Source organism: Crocodylus porosus, unplaced genomic scaffold (assembly GCF_001723895.1).
Source record: "Crocodylus porosus isolate Cpor-Errol unplaced genomic scaffold, CroPor_comp1, whole genome shotgun sequence".
NCBI lineage: Eukaryota > Metazoa > Chordata > Crocodylia > Crocodylidae > Crocodylus > Crocodylus porosus.
In genome coordinates this window covers 199,471,058-199,491,967 of record NW_017728886.1, presented here as the reverse complement: position 1 = coordinate 199,491,967, position 20,910 = coordinate 199,471,058, and the positions used below count along the sequence as shown (strand labels likewise).

Sequence of the window (20,910 nt, the reverse complement as noted above, 5' to 3'; positions counted from 1 at the left end):
GGCTCCGCAGCTCCCGGCCTCGCCGCTCCCGGCTCCGCAGCTCCCGGCCTCGTAGCTTCCGGCTCTGCGGCTCCCGGGGCAGGCTCCCGCCGGAGCCTCCGTCCTTCCCTGCTCAGGGTAGGCGGTTCCTTTTTATCTCCCCGCGCCGGTCCCGCGTCAGCGCGGTTCCAGTTCCGGGAAACCTTAAGTTCCCCGCCCGGCTTCCGGGCCCGGACCCGGAAGCGGGGCGGAACTCTGGGATTCCCCGCTCGGGCCGGGCCCCTCAGGGTCCTGGCCCCCTCACATGAATCTTGTGCTAATATTGTGTGGCACCCCACAGCACCCAAGTTGAGAGTCACTGCCCTACAAAGTGATTTTCTGTCACAACCTGGCAGGGGAAAAAAAGAAAAAACTATGTGAGCTTGTTGTTTGGGACCTCAGAAAAGAGTGTCCTTATGCTTAATGGTATTTTACTGTTATTGAACCTCACTTGCACATAATTAGTATTTTTTTTGTTTATGCTATAGTAATTACTCTTTTTACAGAATGCCTCATACACAAGAAAAATTCTAGCCAGCTGGTGTTTGGTCCCCCAGGATTTATGCTGTAAAAAAGTGGCTGGCAACTTTTGGGATCTGCAGGCTGAAACAACCCTGCATTGGCAGCATTCCCATAGTGGAGGACTTTGCTTGCCCAGGGCTGCACCCATGAAGCAGCCAGGGGATTGTGAAAAGTGACAGTGGTATGGGTAGAGCTCCCAGCTGCCCAGCCCTAGCTTGGATGCGGACAAGGTTCCCCCACTGGAACACTGCTAATGTATTGCCAAAGTCTTTTCTAGAGGATATGTTTCTGTTCACAGGAGTAGGTGTCTTAAAATTGTAATAAAATCATAATATTTTAATTCTCCAGTACCACTAACTATGGAAGATATTGCAGTTACTAAAGACACCTATGGCAATTAATTTTGAGCTTGAATTTCACCTATTTCATACGGATTGACAAAAAACAAAGGTTCATCTTTGAGCTACTTATATGTCCTCTCATCCTCATCTTCCCCTATTACAAGAATGCTGTAACTTTCCCTAACCCAAAGGAAATTCAGAACTAAGTTTAAATTTAAAAGGTGTCCATAGGTATCAAGGTATGGAAAAGCACAGTTAAGGCATTCCAGCATCCTTAACTGTGCTCTTTATTGAGGCCACACAAAGGAGAAAAAAGATTGAATAGGTTTTCTCTGAAAATTAAATGAATATAGTGTGGGGTCACATGCTTAAATCAGGCACTTATGCTTGGTATATAATGGCAATATGAGGCTGAGTTAGGGCTGTTGGGCACCTTACCTGTGCATATAATCAATACATGCATGATTCTCCTTTGGCTTGTTATTCAGTTAAGGAGATGGCATTCAATATGTGCTGAAGAGGGGAAAACCAAAACTTTCAAGATGCATTGTATAGTTTGTGGAGTGGGTGGGGGAAAATGGATTTAAAATATATATATATATTAGGATTTTTTTCGTTCACACAGAATGCAATCGTGGAATGCTTTTTACCTACTGAGAAGAAGTATTGATTCTATTGCTTATATTTTGAAAAGTTTATCAAATAGAAAATATGAAAAACATGCAATGTATTTGTTTGACTACCTTATGTTGCAGTGCAGTATATCCCGAGTTGCTTAAATTTCTGAAAGTTTCCTTCCTAGGTTTGTTTCCTATTAAGAATCAAAATATGCTGGAGAATTAGGAAACTAGAGAAACTAATCTTCAAGTCCTTCTGGTGTGGAGGCTAGTTATGAGGCTGACAACCACACCTATCAAAAATGTGATGCAAAAGCATGTTAAGACAATTAAACCCATCAGTCAAAAACAAAGTTATGCAAGTCGATATGAATTCAGTCGATTTTATCATTCTACAAGAAACAGCTTTGAGTGCTGTTGTTGACTTTGAGTTTACTTACCATGGAAGTTCCTTCCATAACTTTGGTAACTGCATTTATGGTGTAACAGTGGAAGGGGAAAGCTCACAACAGCATGGAAATCTAACATCATCAGCGTGAACACTAAGTTGTAAGCCTTTGGGTGTGCATAGGTTCTTACATTTCAGTGGATCGAATCATATATTTCCTGATACAAACTCTGGCCATATATTCATTCACAGTGCCTGGTCTGATAGAAAAATGGCATATGCGGTGGAAAATTTAAACCTTGTTCAATGAGGTTTAAATCTAGCTTGATCTGGGTGAGACAGGTATAAACCCATGCTTGCACAGTTTCTCCACTGGTACAAGTTCCCCTCCTGTCATCCAGCAATCCAGTGGCCATTGTGCTACCCATTTCCCCCGCAATGAGAAGGGCTGTTTGTGACTGGGCTGGATTTTACTGCTCCAGCTGAGTCACAGACCAAACCCATGCCTCTGTCAGGCCCTCTCCACAGCTCCAGGGCTCCACAGTTTTTACCCATCCCTCTGCCCCACCCCATCCTGGGCAGGCAGGTGGAAAAGCCACCCACCAGCATCCTTCCTGGATCCTGCACCCCTGAAGGGCTATAGATATTGGCTTGAAGTGCCACATGTAGGTTGCAACCCACTCATAAAGCACTTCAGAGCCCCAGGCCTACAGTCACAAGCACAGGACTGCAGGTGCAGGTTTTAAATCATGAGGTGGGAGGGGAGCCCACTTCTCTCCCCCACAACTGTTATACCTCGCTGCACCCTGGTCTTTTCTCAGAACCTGTGATCCCTTCGCTGTCATGGACCTGACCTGACCTGCTCTTAACCCCACCGTTGCTGGAGCCCCCTACCCCTCATACCTGGCAGCACTGAGTAGTTCTTCTCGGTGTTAAGGGGGGGGGTTGTTTGCTTAATTGTTGGTGGGAACTGTGCTGTTTGGGTATGGGATGAGACAGAGCTGCTTCCCCCCATCACCACTCCCCCCATCACTGGGAGCAGACCCCACTGCCTGCCCACTCCAGACAAGAACTAGCCCGCTCCCCATCCCCTTCCCCCTGGGACCAGAGACCCCAGATCTTTGCCCCCTCCCCACCCCTATTAAACTGAACTTACCCAACCTTGACCCCCAGACCTACAAGCACCCAACCCCAGTCCAGTGACACTTTACCCCAACCAGACTACCCAACCTGTGCTAGAACTGGGTCTGATGGCAGGTGCCAGAGGGGTGAGTATACATTGAGCTGCTGGAGGGGAAATGGACCATTTTGAAAATACAGCAGATGTACTCTGGAAGAGAGGAAATGGGGGATGTGGGCCAAGCAGTCCACCCTGACCTGTGTCCTCTGGTGTTGTTAACCATCTGTGGGAAAACTGCAGAGACTGCAAAGCACACTGGGATGCATGTTTTGAGGCCCCTGGGCTGGGTGCCATCAGTGATGCAGTCTGTCTGCTGACCCCGTGGACTATGTACAGAGTTCTGGTAGAAGCTCCAATACCTCTACTAAGCTGTTTAACTTTTACCAGTTCATTTGAATGCCTGCACACATCCTTTATTAATAAATGTCATAAGCACACTCCAATGTGGACCAAAGTCATGGGAGAGCAACGGGTATATCCAAAGGAAGTGAAATAGACATCAGTGTGAGTGACATGTTCAGATTAAAGTGGTAGGACAGAATTAAAGTGTTGAACTTTGACTGGGCACCATTACCAAATAACTGAAGAAGATGAGCTTGTTTTAACCAAATTGTGGGAAAGCCAGGTTGATTTTCTCAGACAGACCCTAGAAGAGAGGTCAACTTAGAGGGGCTCTTCCCAGTAGATTAAAGGTCTGAAGCAACAACCTTTTAACCTGAGCAAATTAAAGGAATAGCCCCAGGTTAACAAAAGATGACTATGCCTTATGCACCTGGTAGTGCACAAAATGGATTGGGTTGCTATGAGAAATGAATTGTGTTTTTTAGAGGTGGGACTATGGGAACATGTTTGATCTATTGTTTGCCATGGCTATGAAGACTCGGATATAAGCCAGAACTATCTACCATTTATCCTTAGAGTCCCAGCAGTATAATATTTGGCACAGTTCATTTCTGTGTAGTTTTGTATTAATGAGCTGGTAGCAAAACATTGTTCTTAACATTCATGTTCCTCCATATTTTTTATTTTATGTATCCACTCTAGAGATACAGTCAAAAATGTGTCTGATTTTAATGAATTTAAACTGCTTCACACTTTTTTAATAAACATATATATTTTATCAAGTTATTGCTTACTTCTATTATCATAAAATGTTATATGAAAAGCACTTTTCTTCCTTGGAAGTAAACCATTTGATTTAAACCTTCATAGTGTTTTAATTTAAACCATTATATACATAATGTATATCTAGATAGATAGATAGTAGGGCTGTGCAAAATGGCACCGTTCTGTTTTGATTTGCGTTTTGATGTTTCAGTGGAACAGCATTTTGTTTTGAATTTCATTTAAATTTGAAACTGCTGTTCCATTTCGTTTCATTGAAACAACGTCGAAACAGCCAAATTGTTTCGAAGTTTTGCCCATATGCTATAATGGGGAAGCTCAAAACAGCCTATAACTTTCTCATTTCTGGCCTGATTTGGATGAAATTTGCAGGAATGGTAGCCCCTTTTGAGGGTATGATGTCGGCCAAGTTTCAAGGAGATAGGTGCAGGGGCTTTTGGGAAACTGCCCCTCAGGGTCCGGACAAGCAAAACTTGTGACATGGGTGACACTGTGTGTGTGTTAAGTCACAGCTGGGTGAAAACTGCAGGCCTTATAGCCCCTATTGCGGCCACGAAGCCTGCCAGCTGTCAAGGAGATAGGTGCAGGGGTTTCAGGGAAATTGCACCTCAAGCTGCTGACGAGCAAAACTCATGACATGGGTGGGTGACACTGTGTGTGTTAAGGTGCACCCTTACTCAACTGACACCAAGGCAGGAAGCAGGGCAGTTCAAACAATGCTGCCTTTTATGCAGTTTTTCCATCCCTCCCCCAGAGCCCTCAGAGATCTGGAAGAGATCTCCTGGAAGAGATCTCAGGAAAGGATGACAGTCACTGGCCAGCTACACAGTCAATAATGAGCAGTCCTTCCCCCACATCCTTCCCCCCTCTTCCCCCTTCCTCTCCTTACTTTAGTTTCTGTTTCCCTGCAGGCAGGCTCATCTTGAGCTTCAAACTCATTTAAAAAATTTTAAAACGTTTCGACTTGCGTTGTTTCGTTTCAAGGCTGTTTTGAAGTTCTCTGTTTTGTTTCAGTGTTGCTGTTTTGAGCTCAAAACGAGTTGAAACAGCCTTGAAACAAAACTGCCAGCAAAATTTCGCACAGCCCTAATATTTGTGTGTGTAACTTATATATAATTTGTAATTTATATGATACATATAAATTATACACACATACATATATATATATAAGTTCTATATATGCTATGTATTTATCTATATAATTATACATATGTATGTGTATGCTTAAAATTAAAAAATAAAATATAGATAGATATGTATTTATTTATTTATTTAATTCTGTTCAGCTCCTCCACAGTTTACAGTGAGCCCCAAGGACCAAGTTGTGACAGAAGGACACACGGTAGATTTTCACTGTGAAGCAGAAGGTAACCCATCACCTGTGATTGCCTGGACCAAATCAGGTACAACCAAGTCTTATGTGATTGCATTCTTGTCCTGAAACATGGCCAACAACAATAGCAATATCATTATTGTTGTTATTCTTTAAAAACCAAAGGAAAGGCCAAGCATTTTTTGTTACTGGAAAGAGTTTCTGATCAAATGCAATAAATAAATTTAATAGGGTTGTCGAACTGTTTGAAAATTTGATCATGATTAGTTGAGTGATTAAACAAATGAGTTGCAATTAATTGCAACTTTAATCACCCAGCTAAAAATTCAAAGTTATGAGCAGAAAAATTCAAAATTTATGCAAAATTACACAGGTACTTTGTATGGTTGGGTGGTAGGTGTGAGGTGTGTGTGTGGGATTTTGAGCCTGGGGAGAGGGGGGGTCTGGAGTCTGGGGAGGGCAACCCCTGCACACCCTGGCAGGATGTAGAGTACTGTGGGTTAGGAGTGAGGGGCATCAGGGCTGAGGGGGCTGTAGCTTGGGAGTGAGGAGCAGGGCACTGGCATATCATGCCCCACCCACAGTCATATTACCCCCTCTCCACCACAGGTTTCCTCTTTTTTGAAACTGGAAATATGGTAACCCTACAGGACTGCAGCCTGGCAGCATGTAGAGCAGTGCCCAGCAGATAAGTCTGTGAAGAGGAAGGGGCAGAGGGGAAGACCAAGGCCCCTATGGTGAGGGAGGGAGTGGGGCAGGGAAGGGGCAGTAGCAGGGGTGAATGGGTCTGTGGGGCTTGAGTGGGTCATGGAACAGAGCTACGGGAGGTTTGTCCGGGGATGCTGGAGGTGTGGTGGGGTGGCTCCCTGCCACTACGTGCATCCCCAGGGAAGGCATGGGAGGCATTTGCCCTCAGATATGCGTGTGTGGCAGAGGTGGGCTGCGTATTTGCCCCAAAAGCCACACACTGACTGTGTGTCCCTTGCTCACCCAGCAGCAGGTGGCACAACTAGGCATTGTGCAGCTCCTGGGGCAAAGGCAGCAGAGTGTAGAGCCCCAACCTACACCAGGCAGCCCACTTCTGCCCCAACCACAAATCTGGCAGGCACATGCCTCCCATGCCTTTCCGGGGAGAGTGCACAGCAGTGGGGAACTGCCCCCCTCGACCCCTGAATGAGTTTGCTGTGGCTCCATCCCATGACCCACTGTGGCCCTGACTTTGGGCCCAGGGTCACATTCACCCCTGCCTTACTTTCCTCCCCTACCGTGGAGGCCTTGATCTGCCCCCCGCCCCTTCCCTCTCTCCTCATCTCTTCCCCTTCCCCTTCCCCTCCACAGACTTATCTTCTCAGTGCTGCTTTACACATTGCTGGGCTGCATTCTTGGATGCATGCACACTGCAGCTGCACACTTGCATGCAGTGTCCCTATATGACATGAATATATCAGTGCACCTCAAGTGTGTCTGTGTCTCTGTGTGCTCCCCCCCCACCCCCTCCTGCTGCAACAGCCCAGAGCCTGTGCTGCCCTGCAGCTCCTCTGCACTGCCCCCACTGCCCCACTGGGTGGCCTGGAGATGCCAGTGATGGTGGTGGAGAGGAGCCCGGGCTCAGGCTCTCAAACCACGTGTGTGATTAACATATTAAAAAAATCAACAGAATAATTGGCTGTTGTGTTAATCACACACATTAACTGATTAATTGACAGCCCTAAAATATAAGGTTTAAAAATGCCAGTGTGAACACAGATACATAGGCACTATGACTTTCTTGAGCCTCCCCTTTCTTGTGATTCTTTCAGTTGAGAAATCTACCTTATTGAAGTACAAAACTATTAACAGCAAGAGGCCATTACTATACTGAGATTTTTTTTAATGACAGCTGCAGTCATCAGTGTTAGACTCCATATTTGGTTAGATATGTTCTTGCGGGAAGAATGACATGGATTATTTAAACTAGGGTCAGCAACATACAGCCTTCTGTCCCTTGAAGAGGTCAGATCCAGCCTTTGGCAGCAGGGATCAGTGGCATATGGCAACATTTTTCTGTCCGAGGCACTTTGACACTTGTGGAGCATCTAGCAGAGGGTCATCCTAGACCTCCTTGCTCTGTGCTCAGAGGTGTTCTTGTGCCGTGCTGCTGCAGGTGTTCTTACTCTCATCTCCAAATGCAGCTTGTCATTGGCTATGGGAATCAGTTGTAGTTGGAGACGACAGTAAGTAGTGCCCAAGGGAGACTGGAAGAGAGAAGCCCTGGGCACAGAGCAGGGAGGCCTGGGGCACGGTGGAGGAAATTGGAGGCCCACAGCAGTGGCTGGGTCACAAGTGATGACCTGTTGTTCTTAAAGGCTGCCAACCCTTAATATAAACCATTATTTATTGTCTGGTTTATTCTCTGAAGAGATCAGAGGAAAATGTCCACTAGTAGGGAGATCCAATCTTAAAGGTTGGTCTAATGAAGAGAAAACAATTTGGTGAATCTTAAATGAGTCCTGTCCCCCCTAGGGGAGTTATTTGTGCAAAGAAAAAGAGATAAAATTATATAAAATGTATAATCTTATTGTATATTTTTAGCCAAAACTGGAAAATATATGATATTATTCTTTATTTTACAGTGTTTTTAGTGAAAACAGTAAATAAACAACTAATTAGATAAGTAAAGTACTACAGAGAAGTAATTTAACTAAGATAGTCTGTCATTTAAATTTTTTAAAATTCTCTTATGTCTTCATATGCACAGGTATGTACATGCATGCATTCCTAGTGTGCTCTGTTTTCTTTCACTGCTGTCTTTTTCAATGCCAGGTTATTCGCTTTCCTCGTCATGTCTGGAATTCCTTCAGTGAATTGGTTTGCAAGGCAGTTTTCATTTCCTAATTTAGATTCCTCTTAAGACCTATTCCTATTTTAGTATGCATGGAAAGCACCATAAAGACGACATTTTGATTTTATAGGACATTGTAAAAAAAAAACAAATTATACCAGGCATACGTCATTACAAAGTAACCATGTGACTTTATTAATTTGATGGTTGTCTTTTCCGCTTTCAGCTCCACTGTTTAGTTGCCCCTTAATTTTTATATTCCTCTGAACAAATTCTAAAATATATTTATTTTCTGAGAGGTGCCTGCTAATAGAGCAATTTTGTGTTCTGAAAATATAATAAATAATTATGAAGGAAAATGTTACAGTTTATCCCAAATCTCATTTTACCTTATTCAGTTATTTTTTAATTTAGTACGTTGATCTGCCTTCATACGAGCATGGGCAACTCTGTTCAATAAAATTTTTGCATGCTTAACTGAGGACAGAATATGGCACATGTAATTTTAAAAATAGCTGTAGATAATAAAACCTGTTTCATATAACTGCTGCTTCTATTTAGGTGGAGTAGTTATATCTAAGCAAGCAATAATAAAATAAGCTCATCTCATTTTAATACATTGTAACCATTTACTTTTACAGAACATATGGATATTTGTAAACAATTTGTAGTTTTGTGGTAAATTACACTCTGGGCCTCAGTCTGTCCTGAAATCAGTGGGAGTTGCAGGGATCCAAACACGAGCTGATCACCCTGGAATTACACGGCCAAGACTTTCTTATTTAGTAAATAACTGTGATTTTGTGCTGTGATACAAAAAATGTAGGATCAACTAACTTTCTACCAAGTAATATTAATCAAAATCTGTGTGCAGCTCTGGAAAAAGATGTCACTTTTTGACCAATTCAGGCTCTTTTTATTTTTTTTTCATAATACACATTTTGATTGTTTCCAAAAGTAGCTTGAATCCTTACAAGGGTTTCAGGTTAACTTAAAAATGGTACGTTCTACCAAATAAAGCACCCCAGACTTATTTTAGCTTCTGTTCCCAGCTGCAATGATTTTCTGCTTAGGCTTATAGTGTGTAAGCCTTTTAATTTTTCTGTGCTTCTGAGTTTCTTTTTTCTGTAAAAATGTAATGGCAGCAATACTACTTTTCTATAAAGCACCTTAAGTTGTGTAGATGAAAAACACCAAGTAAGATCTAAATACTGTGATCTCATGAGTCCATACCATATCATAGTGGCTGTTCCAGGTTATCACCCATCAGTAACAAGAGAATATACTAGTATGATAAAAGACAACTCACTATCTATCAGTGTTATTAGAGCTGGCTGATAATAATGCTTGAGAGTTATTATTCCTCACCCAAAGACTCCCACTACACATTCAGGTAAAGGTGTGATGGGATTTAATGCATGATTCACACAACTGCACCTCTTGCCATGCCACCCATGATTGTAGGATCGCACATTAGATCCCATCATGCCTTATTTCTGGTGTAGGGGGAGCTCAATCCCAGGCTGTGGGACTCTGTAAAACTCTGGATCATGGCAACTGTGGAGTGCTACTGGGACCCAGAGTGCAGTTGCTGGGGCTGAGTTCCCAGCAGTTGGAGGACTCTCAGTCCCAGATGGACAAGGTACGTTCCTGCGGCTGAAAGCCCTGTCAACTGATGGGACTTCTGGCCACAGGGGTTCCTCAACTACATGTGCAAATTAAATCTTGATAATAACCAGCTAGAAAGTTAGTACACATTTTTGAGATCTAACTTTATAGATCTTGAAGTTTTTTATTGTGTGATGGCTACTTTGCATGTGTAGCTGGTGTCACAATAATTGTGCAATTATCCAGTTAATTGCACAATATCTGTAACGTGTACAGAAGGCCAAATATTCTAAGCAGTTACTAAAATTAAACTGTTTAAATTTACTATTGTTGAAAATCTGTTGCAGCAAATATTTGGATTTCATGCGTCTTTGCAAACAAAATCTTGGAGACTTTCTGAAATTGGTGTTATCAAAAGTAATCAAATGGTCATTGAGTTCCATATTAACTTGCTTGGATGTTTAATCTTTATTCTTGTAAATATACTGATAAGGTTTAATAAACAAATACAAAAGACATATAGCAGAAGATGAAAATGCACAATACTTGCAATTAGCAATATAAATAATTTTGGAAAAAAATAAAAACTTCCAAGAGGTTAACTTAAAAAAACCAAACAAACCCTATGGTGAGTCTTAAAAGAAGCCAAGTATAACATTCTGTCTTTTTATCAATCATTTAAAACATTACAGGAAGCCAGCTTCCTCATGATGGACACCACACTGTGTTGTCATCTGGAACCTTGCGTATTGCTCATGTAGCCCAACATGATGAAGGCCAGTATGAGTGCCAAGCTGTCAGTGCTTTAGGTGTGAAGAGAGTAACTGTCCTGCTGAATGTGAAACGTAAAGGTAAATGATAAGCTTTGTGTTTAATTCACAGTTACCACTTTATATGTCTATGTGGACTTTTTAAAATTTCTTAGCAGCAGAAGTTTAGTGTAATCATGTGACCAGTGGGTGCAGGATGAAGCTCCATGTGACTGGAGAATTAAATCTATTTTCATTTGCCTTTGTATCCTATGTTCTATAAAGATATCCTCGGTATCTATACTTTCTATGTCTTGTGTGCTTGTGAGGGTTTAATAGGGTCAATGTTATTGAGGGGTTGGCAAGCTGGTCATTTAACTCATCAAATAATGTAGGAGTCAGGCTCCACGCACAGCCACAGTGCCTCACATACACACATGCACACCCGTTTCTCCTTCCAATTTAGAAACAGATAATTCCTGGCCTGCTCCTCTCTCTTGAGTACTTTCAGCCTTTATAGTGATTATTTGTTAGCATCTCATAGTACCTCATCTTATATCCCCTCATTAAATACACTGCCTATCATTAAACTGCTGCCAGAAGCAGCATGTGCTCAGTGAAGGAAGCCAACTATGTAGTTAATCAAATGAAGCCCGCACTGAGTATGCCTATAAAATGCATGGGAACCTACCATAAGTCTAGGTTAGTGCAGCCCACCTGAATAAGATTCATAGATTGTAAGGCCAGAAGAGACCTTGGAAGATCATCGGGTCCAGCTCCCTGCAACAAGCAGGAAAGATAACTGGGGATCAGTTGACCCTGGCAAGGTCTAGTCTCCTCTTAAACATTTCCAGGGTAGGTGATTTGCACCACCTCTGGAGGGAGCTTATTCTGCAGGCTGGACACCCTAACTCTGAAGAAGTTTTTCCTAATGTTGAGCATGAATCGGTCTTCCAGGAGTTTGTGGATATTACTCCTAGTTTTCCCCTCAGGTGCCCTGGTGAACGGTTGCTCACTGAGCCCTTTCCTTGTATGGCAAGGGTGGACAATTATTTTTGGCAGAGGGCCACTTACTGAGTTTTGGCAAGCCATTGAGGGGTGCATGACAGGCAGCCAGGGGCAGATAAATATTAATTTTCTAAATTTTTTAGGGGCCCTGTGGGCCAGATATAATGGCCTGGCAGGCCACTTCTGGCCTGTGGACCACATTTTGCCGATCCCTGTCGTATGGCTTGCCATGTAAGACTCTGAACATATGGGTGGCCCTTCTTTGGACTATCTCAAGCTTGTCTATGTCCTTGTTAAAGTGTGGTGCCCAGAACTGGATGCAGTACTCCAGCTACAGCCTCACCAGTGCTGAGTAGAGCAGACAAATCACCTCCTTGGCTTTGCTGGAGATGCATCAATTGATGGAGGCCATAATATTATTTGCCCTGCTGGCTACAGCATTGTACTGCCAGCTCATTCATACTGTCATCTGTTATTACCCCCAGGTCCCTTTCATTCATGGTGCTAGTCAGTTTGGTGCCACCAAGCTAGTAGGTGTGTTGGGGGTTGCTTGTCCAGAAGTGGAGCACTTTACATTTCTCGGCATTGAACTTCATCAAATTCCGATCTGCCCAACTTGCCAGCCTGTCTAGGTCTACCTGTATTTGTAGCCTGTCTTCAAACATGACCACTTCCCCATAACTTGGTGTCGTCTGTGAACTTGGCCAACGAGCTCTTTACTTCCACATCCAAATCATTAATAAAGATGTTGAAAAGTAGTGGACCAAGCACCAACCCGTGCAGGACACTGCTGCCCACTTTTCACCAGGATGACACAGATCCGTTCACTGTGACTCTCTGGGTCCTATCCTGCAGCCAGTTTCTCACCCTCCTGACTGTTTAGGAGTTAAGCCCACAATCCTCCAATTTTCTTGCTAGGACATCATGGGATACTAAATCGAAGTCCTTTTGAGAGACAAGGTATACAATGTCAGCCTGCTCACTCATGTCCAGGTGGTAAGTTATCTGGTCACAGAAGGAGATGAGGTTGCAATATAGTGTCCATTGTGCTCAAAATAGGCCCATCCCCCTCAGCACTGACTCTGCTTGCAATTCATGGTGAGCCACTACACTGAACACATTTTGACTTCCTTTTCCATCACCAAACACTATGCAGATGAGAGGGTGTCATGCCCTCTCTTGGCACGTCACATGTGATTAGTGTGGCCCTGCCTTCAGTAAGGTGGAACTGGACCAGGAAGCTCCACAGCTCATCTTCATATAAATTTTTGGAGGATCCCAGGCCCTATGTCAAAATCACCTGGTTCCAGTCATGGATGGGTGGCTAATTCCTTTGTGGATGGTATCTGGAGTGCACACACATACTGAGCAATGCTGGTCTGTGGGGTCATAATAGTTTGAAATGCTATTGACTCTGCTGGGGCCCAGGCCAATGAACTATATGGTAAATCATGAGCCTTTTGGCTTTGGACTGATGTCATGCATAGTTTGTAGTACGTTTTAAGTAGGTACAAATATCATGCTCAAAAGTGTGTTTACGGTGTATGTGTGCTGAAACATGCAGCAATTTGCAAAAAGATAAAATACATCAATTCTGGATGAACCAAGTTTATAAGTACCCAAAACTGCCTATATGCAAATTACTACAGGTGTATTTTTTCAAAGTCATGGTGTTTTTGATTCCTTGCATTTCAAATTTATTCCTCACTTCCACATGCTTAAAATGGAAATAGAGACTGAGCAGGGTCTGATTGTAAAGGGGGTGAAGACGCTACAGGGGAAAGAGGTTGGGGGGCAAGTAGGCCACCACCCCCAGCCACTATTTTTCCTTCTATAGCAGTGGCAGGGGGACAAATTCAAGCCAGATCTCTGCTAACTAGGTTCTACACCTCAAAAATTATTGCAACTTTATAAATTTTCCGTATATAGAATCTAATTATTGTGGGGGGGTCACCTTAAATTCAGGGGCATCTTAGATTAGAGTAAATATGGTGTATCTGTTATCATGTATAGACAGTATAGAGAGATTTTATAAGGGCTTTTTATATGCTGTTATATTTAAGTTTGTAAACATGTCCAGAAGCTTATGAGATGATTCTACTTTAGAGGCAGCTTCATGAGGATCTCCTCAGCTAGTCTTCCCAAATAAAACACAGTCTTTAAGCAGCAAATAAGCAAGCAAATAAACAAAACAAGCCCTTCTGCCCTGTCCTTGGTACTAGGAGTGGAGCCCTTTGGTTCTGGTCCCAGGACCTCCTTATAGCAAGCTGTTTTGCTCACAGCCCGGTTCCTTCTCTCTTGCTTACTCTTACTGAGAACTTTTTTAAAGCCCTTCTGCCCTAACTTTTTTAAAGCTCCTGGTGGCACAGCCCGTGCCTGTCCAAATGCTGTACAGTTGGGCTCTCTTGATGGGGCTGATTTAAGCAACAACGCACCCTATTACAAAGTTTTAGCTGTTTAATATACCAGATACATTCAACATTGTTTCCTGTGAGGAATTCCAAGTGTCTTATAAATATTTAATGTGGAGTTTCTACTCCATATTTTTTAAGGTTAATGATATGAGAAACCGTGACCATTTTTAAACACTAACAATAAAAATACAAAGTTAATAGTTACTTTGATAAAGAAAAAATGTATTAAAAATAAAAGTAAAGTTGGTTTGGACATGAAGACAGTTTAACCATTTTGCTTAATGGCAGAGTTGCAACCAATGCAGTAGAAGCATCAAAATTAGGCTCATTCAGTGTTGCATGGTACAGATTTGTTTTCTGCAACAGGCTGATCTAACAGAGGAAATCTTTCATTAGTTTTTTGATTCTATAATTTGCTAGCTACCCGTGAAAGTAAATAATCCAGCTACTTTTGCAGGTATATATTTTCAACCAATTTTAGAGATGATTGAATGTCAATGGATAAAAATACAGAAGTGGGAAAGTTAATGAAGGCCTATATGTGATCTTAGATAAAGTTAATGAAAGGCTGTTTTGTGATCTTAGGTAGACAGAACTTAACTGAAAATATGTAGCCAGAGTGAACATGGTAGCGTCGATGTAAATGGAAAGACAGTTTTCTGAAGTTTAGTAAGATTATTTCTTACATGGGGCAACATTTTAAAAATATTTATATTTTAAATAAAATATAATTATTTTAAAGTAATATAATTATTTTAAATAAATAATATATTTTTTCCTCTACGGTGACTATATTTTTATTGACGATTTACAGTTTATGCAAAATTTCAGGAAACCTTTGAAATCACTGCCCTTAGAACAGAGGTGGGCAACTTTTGTCAGGTGTGACACAAGTTAACACCCCCTCCATCCTGAGTGCCATTCTGATCCTTGCCCCCAGAGACATGCCCCCTGATAGACTTGCACCATGGGATGCTGAATGGAGGCAGGAGGATTTGAGCTTCCAGCCACATGGAGCAGAGCAGGCCAGAGGCAGGACACTTCTGTGAGAGAGGTGTCACTGCCAAGAGTCAGCTTCATCCTTCCCTGACTCCACAACCATTGCAGTTTTATATGGCAAATGAGGATTCAGAGCCTTGACTTTGGTGAAAGCTTCAGGGCTATGGTAGGGTTTGTTTGGATCTTGGCAATAAAACCTGGCACCCCGTCTCAGCAGCATCCAGCCCCTACTTCATTCAGGCAATCAGAGACTGGAGCCACCCTCTTTACTAATCATTCGGGGCCTTACCTTGTGGCATGCATGTGCTAGGTTAATTTACATTATCTGAGGATCTGTCCCAGTTGAGCTGAAACCAAGAAAACCAGTCCAGATGGGTGTCAGTTGATGACAGCGGGAGAGGTAATATTAACATAAAGAATATTTTTTATTTTTCTGCAGTACGGCCTGTGTTTACTAAGCTACCTCAAGATACAAGTGTAGAGGTAGGAAGGAATGTAGAGATTCCTTGTAGTGCACATGGAGAACCTCAGCCTATACTCACTTGGCGGAAGGTAGGGTTACCTGATTATAGTCTTGTCCAAGTAGCACCTTATTTTACATGTGATAGATCTGGTGATGTTTCATTGTAGCTGATGGTTTGGTTTTTTTTCCCCCCAAAAATATAGACCTTTTTGAAATCTTATTTTTTTTGCAAGGCCTAATTTCTTGGGGCTAAATCCTGTTTAACTTTTCCATGCCCAAGTAACCCTTAAATAGTCAGTTTTGGGCACTTACACAGGGTTTTGTTTTTGTTTAAATCTGCATACCTATGCTGTCTCTCACTTCTGAACATGCTCAGAAGACCACAGCAGGGACCCCTAGATTCCAGGGCAGAACAGAATCCCCCAAGGTACATACATGTTGCTGGGCAAAAACTACAAATAGCACACATCTTATAGCAAAAAGGACCCAACCACCTTTCAGCCAAATACCATAGTGGTTAGGACACATATCTAGGGGTGGGAAAGCCAGGTCCTAGGCCCTTGTTATCTAAAGGAGTTTTCCTAGAAGAATGATTTATCTACCAGGTCATAGAGTAGGTATTGCTCAGTGCACTCTTTAGCCTTTCCCTTCAAGCTGGCTAATTGGGCAGCAGGGAAGGGAAGAGATGTGGGAAGAAGTCTTTCCTGAACCCTGCATTTAATATTCATTGGATAAAATAGATAATAGGCCCATGCAAAGTGGCTAGTATTCACTTTGGATTTGGCCAGTTCGGGAGACAGTGATTCAATTTGGTGATTCGAATCACTGTCCCGAGCTGATTTGGCAAAATTTGGTTCGGAGATTTTGCCACCACCAAATTGGCCGAATGTCTGAATCAAACAGGTCCCATCCCTTGCTCACTCTCCTAGCCCCAGCATCCCTCCTTTTTTTTATGTATTTTTTTTTTCAAAAGCCCCACATTCACTGGCTGCTTCCAAGCAGGTCGGGGGCGATCCCCGCTGCCCCACACTGCCCTGCTCTGCATGGAGGGCTCTGCCACAAGCCTCCATCCCTTGCCCACTCCCCCAGCTCTCCCCCTCCAGGCTGCCTCGCCTGGCCCCAGTGTCCCAGGGGCAGCTATCAATGGGGCTGGGAGAATGGAAGGGGGGAGGGGGGCTCCTGACAGAGCCCCCCATGTAAAAAAAAAAAAAAAAAGCCAACTGCTGCTGGGTGGGGGGGAAGGGGACAATCCCTGCTGCCCCACACTGCATATGGGGGCTCTGCCACAAGACCTCAGAAGCCCTGACAGCTGCTGCAGCAAGCAGTGAATGCAGGGCTTCTTTTTTTTTTTTTTAAGTGCAGGGTTGCTGGGGCCAGGCAGGACAGCAATTGCCAGGTCTGGGAGAGTGGGCAGGGGGAGGGGGAGCACTCAGGGTGGCTGGGGGAACAGACAGGGGATGGGACCTGGTGGGTGTGCCCCCCATGGTCCCCTCCCCTCTCTTCCTGCCCCCCCTACTTACCAGCACAGAGTCTGGGTCCAGCTCCTTGTAGCGGTGAGTGGGGACCGCACAAATCTCCGAAGCTCTCCAAATCTTTTCTGAATCCATTCAGAGAGCTTCCAATTAATATGGACCTTTTTATTTGTCTCCTGATTCAATTTGGATTCAGAGATTCAGCTGCCGAGTTGAGCCAAATCTCCTCCGAATCAAATCAGCACCCATAGCTTCGCACCGCCCCAATTGATAAGTAGCACTGGGAGCAGTCTCTGCCCCATTGGAGGACTTACATTCCAAGCCTTATATAGCTGCTTAAAAGCCACTTAAGCATGTGAAGGTGAAACAGGATTTGGCCCTTAGTGTTTCCTTTTAAACCCTGAAAAATTGCAATACCACTACTAGGATTAATTTCTTTTTCTGAGGAAAGATTGTGAAAACTGTGGGGGAAGAATTTGGTCCCATTTTTTTTCTTCCTTAAAAGTAAAAATTCCTAAACAATTTGACAATTCATCCAAAAAAAATCCATTCTCAGATAAGTTTTAAAATATGAAAAGATTTATATAAATTTACTGTATATAATATCCATGCTGCATCCTAGCATAAATAAGGCAGCTGTGGGGAGAGGATGAGCTGTTGTAACTCATTTCATTTCTGCCAAAGGGGAATTCTTCAACCTGGAACAATCGAAGAATCTCTGTAGGAGTCTAAGCTGTTGAGATCTTTCTTTTGGCCCCTATGGGCTGTCCCCAGGAGTCCTCCATTTAGTCTCCAAAACTTGAACTATTACACGTACTGAATTGTTTGGTGAAAAAAAACTGCCATTGCTTAGTAACTGATATGACCTGTTTCATTAGGAGGAATTTCTGAGATGAAATAAATGCACATGGATGACATGCACTTTTTATTTTCTTTTTCTTCTGTAGAGTGGTATACACATCACAGCAAGTGGAAAATTCCACGTGAACCCAGAGGGCACTCTTATTATCAGAGATGTAGGACAAGCAGACCAGGGGAGATATGAGTGTGTTGCAAGGAACTCTTTTGGCCTCACAACAGCCAGCATGTTACTGACGGTTACTAGTAAGTTTCCAAGTAGTTGTGGTCTTACTAACATTCTGATTTCTGTAAATCTGTGCAGACCTTTTAGTTCTTATTAAATGCTTAATTGACAGCACTGTTGTATTTCACCAGTTACTTAATACAATGTTAAATGTGTAGGAAAATATTTTTTTTCTAGGAAATCACTTCATGAAAACTAGGCTTATCATTATTATCAGCTACTACCATAGAAAATAGAAGGCTGTTTTGCTGAGAATGTAAATGTAGCTTCTTTACACAGACCAGCATTGCTTGTTTTGTGTTTTGAGGCATGGGTAGGTGAAGTGATCAGAAAAGTTTACAGTTGTTTTAATTTATTGGGATGTTGTCTGTATAGGAGACCCTGGGGAACTGTCATGCTAAGTCTGTCAGATGACTTAAGGAAATTATAGTGGTCACTGCATACTAGGGCTGTATGAAATTTCGCCAGCTGTTTTGATTCGATACTGTTTCGACTCATTTCAAGCTCGAAACAGCGAAATCGAATCGAAACAAAGGACTTCAAAACAGCTTTGAAACAAAACAAGGCTAGTTGAAACATTTTGAGAGTTTCAAAATGTTTCGAGTTTCAAAGCAGCCATGTGGTTGGAGGCAGGGGAGAACCAGAGCTGCGCTCCCAGTGATTCTGTGGCCCCATGTGGCTCAGCTGCAGCGCAGCCCTGGCTCTCCCCACCTCCCAGGGCCAGGCTGTGGGAAGGTGATCACAGTGCAGGGGAAGGTAACTGAGCCCGGGCTCAGTTTCCCTCCCTAGTGCTGCAATCAGGCTAGGGAAGGGAACTGAGCCCAATTGCTCAGTTCCCCTCCATAGAATGCAGTCAGGCTGGGGAAAGGAGTTTCTGCTGGGCTGAGATCCTTTCCCCAGCCTAATCTTAGCACTAGGGAGGGGAACTGAACAATTGGGCTCAGTTCCTTTCCCCAGTCCCAGGCAGCAGCACCTGGCTTCCCTCCCTCATCTGGCAGGCAGATTGGGGGTCCTTATCCCCAGGAGGACTGGCACAGCCCCCGCAGCCCTCCCAGGGTTGCGGGTCCCCATCTGTCTGCCAGATGAGAGAGGCTGTTTCAAGCTTCCCCATTATAGTGAATGGGTGAAACGTCAAAACAGCATCGAAACAGCATCACTGTTTCAATGAAGTGAAACGGAACAGCAGTTTTGAATTGAAATGAAATTCGAAATGAAACACTGTTCCGTTGAAACCTTCACATTCAAGTCAAAATGGAACGGTGCCATTTCGCACAGCCTTACATAACAAACAAGCTTGCAGTTGCTTTAAGTAGCAGTTCTCTCCATATTGCCTGTCTCAGTCAAAGCAGATAGCACAAATATTGTTTAAAGACCTTACTATAGAACTTCAAATTTCAATATGGAAGTCACTACAAAACAGCATATAGCCAGATGTCTTCAGTCCTACTTGCAAATGCTTTCTTAAAGCAAATTTCTTATTAAAGCATAAATTTATGCCACGTAGTTGAATTGCTCCAGAAACAAAATCTAATTATGATAGTTAAAGCTGGAAATATATTATACTTACATTAAACATTAACTAGAATAACAGACACTGAAATCAGTAGGAATTTTATCTTGAGTGAGAATTAAGTAAAAATAACAAGAGTAAAGACATCTGAATTTTACATTATATCTGTAAAATCAGCATATCTGATTAGCACAACCTTGAGTCAGTTGTAGCAATGGTAAAATATTCCACAATGGTGAAGTACTTTGCAATGATGAAATTATCTGCAGTTGTAGCAATACTGAAATATTCTCATGGAGGCTGGATGGGGTCCCAGGTTGATTGAAAAAAAGCAAATATAGTGCCCATCTTTTTTAAAAGAAAAGAGAAGGATCAGGGGAATTACAGGCCATTCAGCCTGACCTCATATCTGAAAAGATTTCATAGACATTCATAGATTTCATAGACACTAGGGCTGGAAGGGACCCCGAAGTGTCATCGAGTCTAGTCCCCTGCCCAGGGGCAGGAAGTCAGCAGGGATCATCAGCTCCCAGCAAGATAAACATCCAAATGAGTCTTGAAGGTGTTCAAAGTGGGTGCTTGAACCACCTCTGACGGCAGTCTATTCCAAACCTCGGGGGCTTGGACAGTAAAGAAGTTCTTCCTTAAGCCAGCCTGAATCAGTTGCAGTGAAGTATGTGACCATTCGATCTTGTCATCACTTGGGGGGTTCTGGTGAACAGACGTTCTCCCATATCCTGGTGAACACCCCTGATAAACTAGTAGGTGGCCACCAGATCACCCCTGAGCCTGTGCTTTTCCAGGCTGAACAGTCCCATGGCTCTCAGCCTGTCGTCGTAAGGTCTGTTTTCCTGACCTCTGCTCATAAGCGTGGCTTTTCTCCAGACTCTCTCGAGCTTCTCCACATGCTTTTTAAATTGTGGAGCCCAAAACTGGATGCAGTACTCCAGCTGCGGCCTCACCAAGGCTGAGTACAATGGGAGAATGACGCCCTGGGATTTGCTTGAGAAGCATCTGTGGATGGAAACCAGCATTTTGCTCGCTTTACTAGCCACAGCATCACATTGAAGGCTCATGTTCATCTTGTGGTCAATCATGACCCCCAACTCCCTTTCATCTGTAGTGCTGGCCAGCTGATCCTATAAGGATGCTGCAGGTTTTTCCTCCCAAGGTGGAGAACCTTGCATTTTTTGGTGTTAAACACCATCAGGTTCTCATCTGCCCGTCCACTTCTGACACCAATGTCCACATCATTGAT

General features: G+C 43.2%; 1 protein-coding gene across 3 annotated transcripts in view; it reads left to right on the top strand.

The window, feature by feature from the left end:
• PXDNL (peroxidasin like) overlaps positions 1–20,910 on the top strand; it is a 338,939-nt gene that overhangs the window by 236,740 nt on the left and 81,289 nt on the right. For all 3 annotated transcript variants that reach the window (XM_019547935.1, XM_019547951.1, XM_019547943.1), the window contains exons 11-14: positions 5,478–5,594; positions 10,646–10,804; positions 15,563–15,675; positions 18,006–18,162. In XM_019547935.1, coding sequence (XP_019403480.1) covers positions 5,478–5,594; positions 10,646–10,804; positions 15,563–15,675; positions 18,006–18,162 — 546 coding nt within the window. The remainder of the gene's footprint in view (positions 1–5,477; positions 5,595–10,645; positions 10,805–15,562; positions 15,676–18,005; positions 18,163–20,910) is intronic.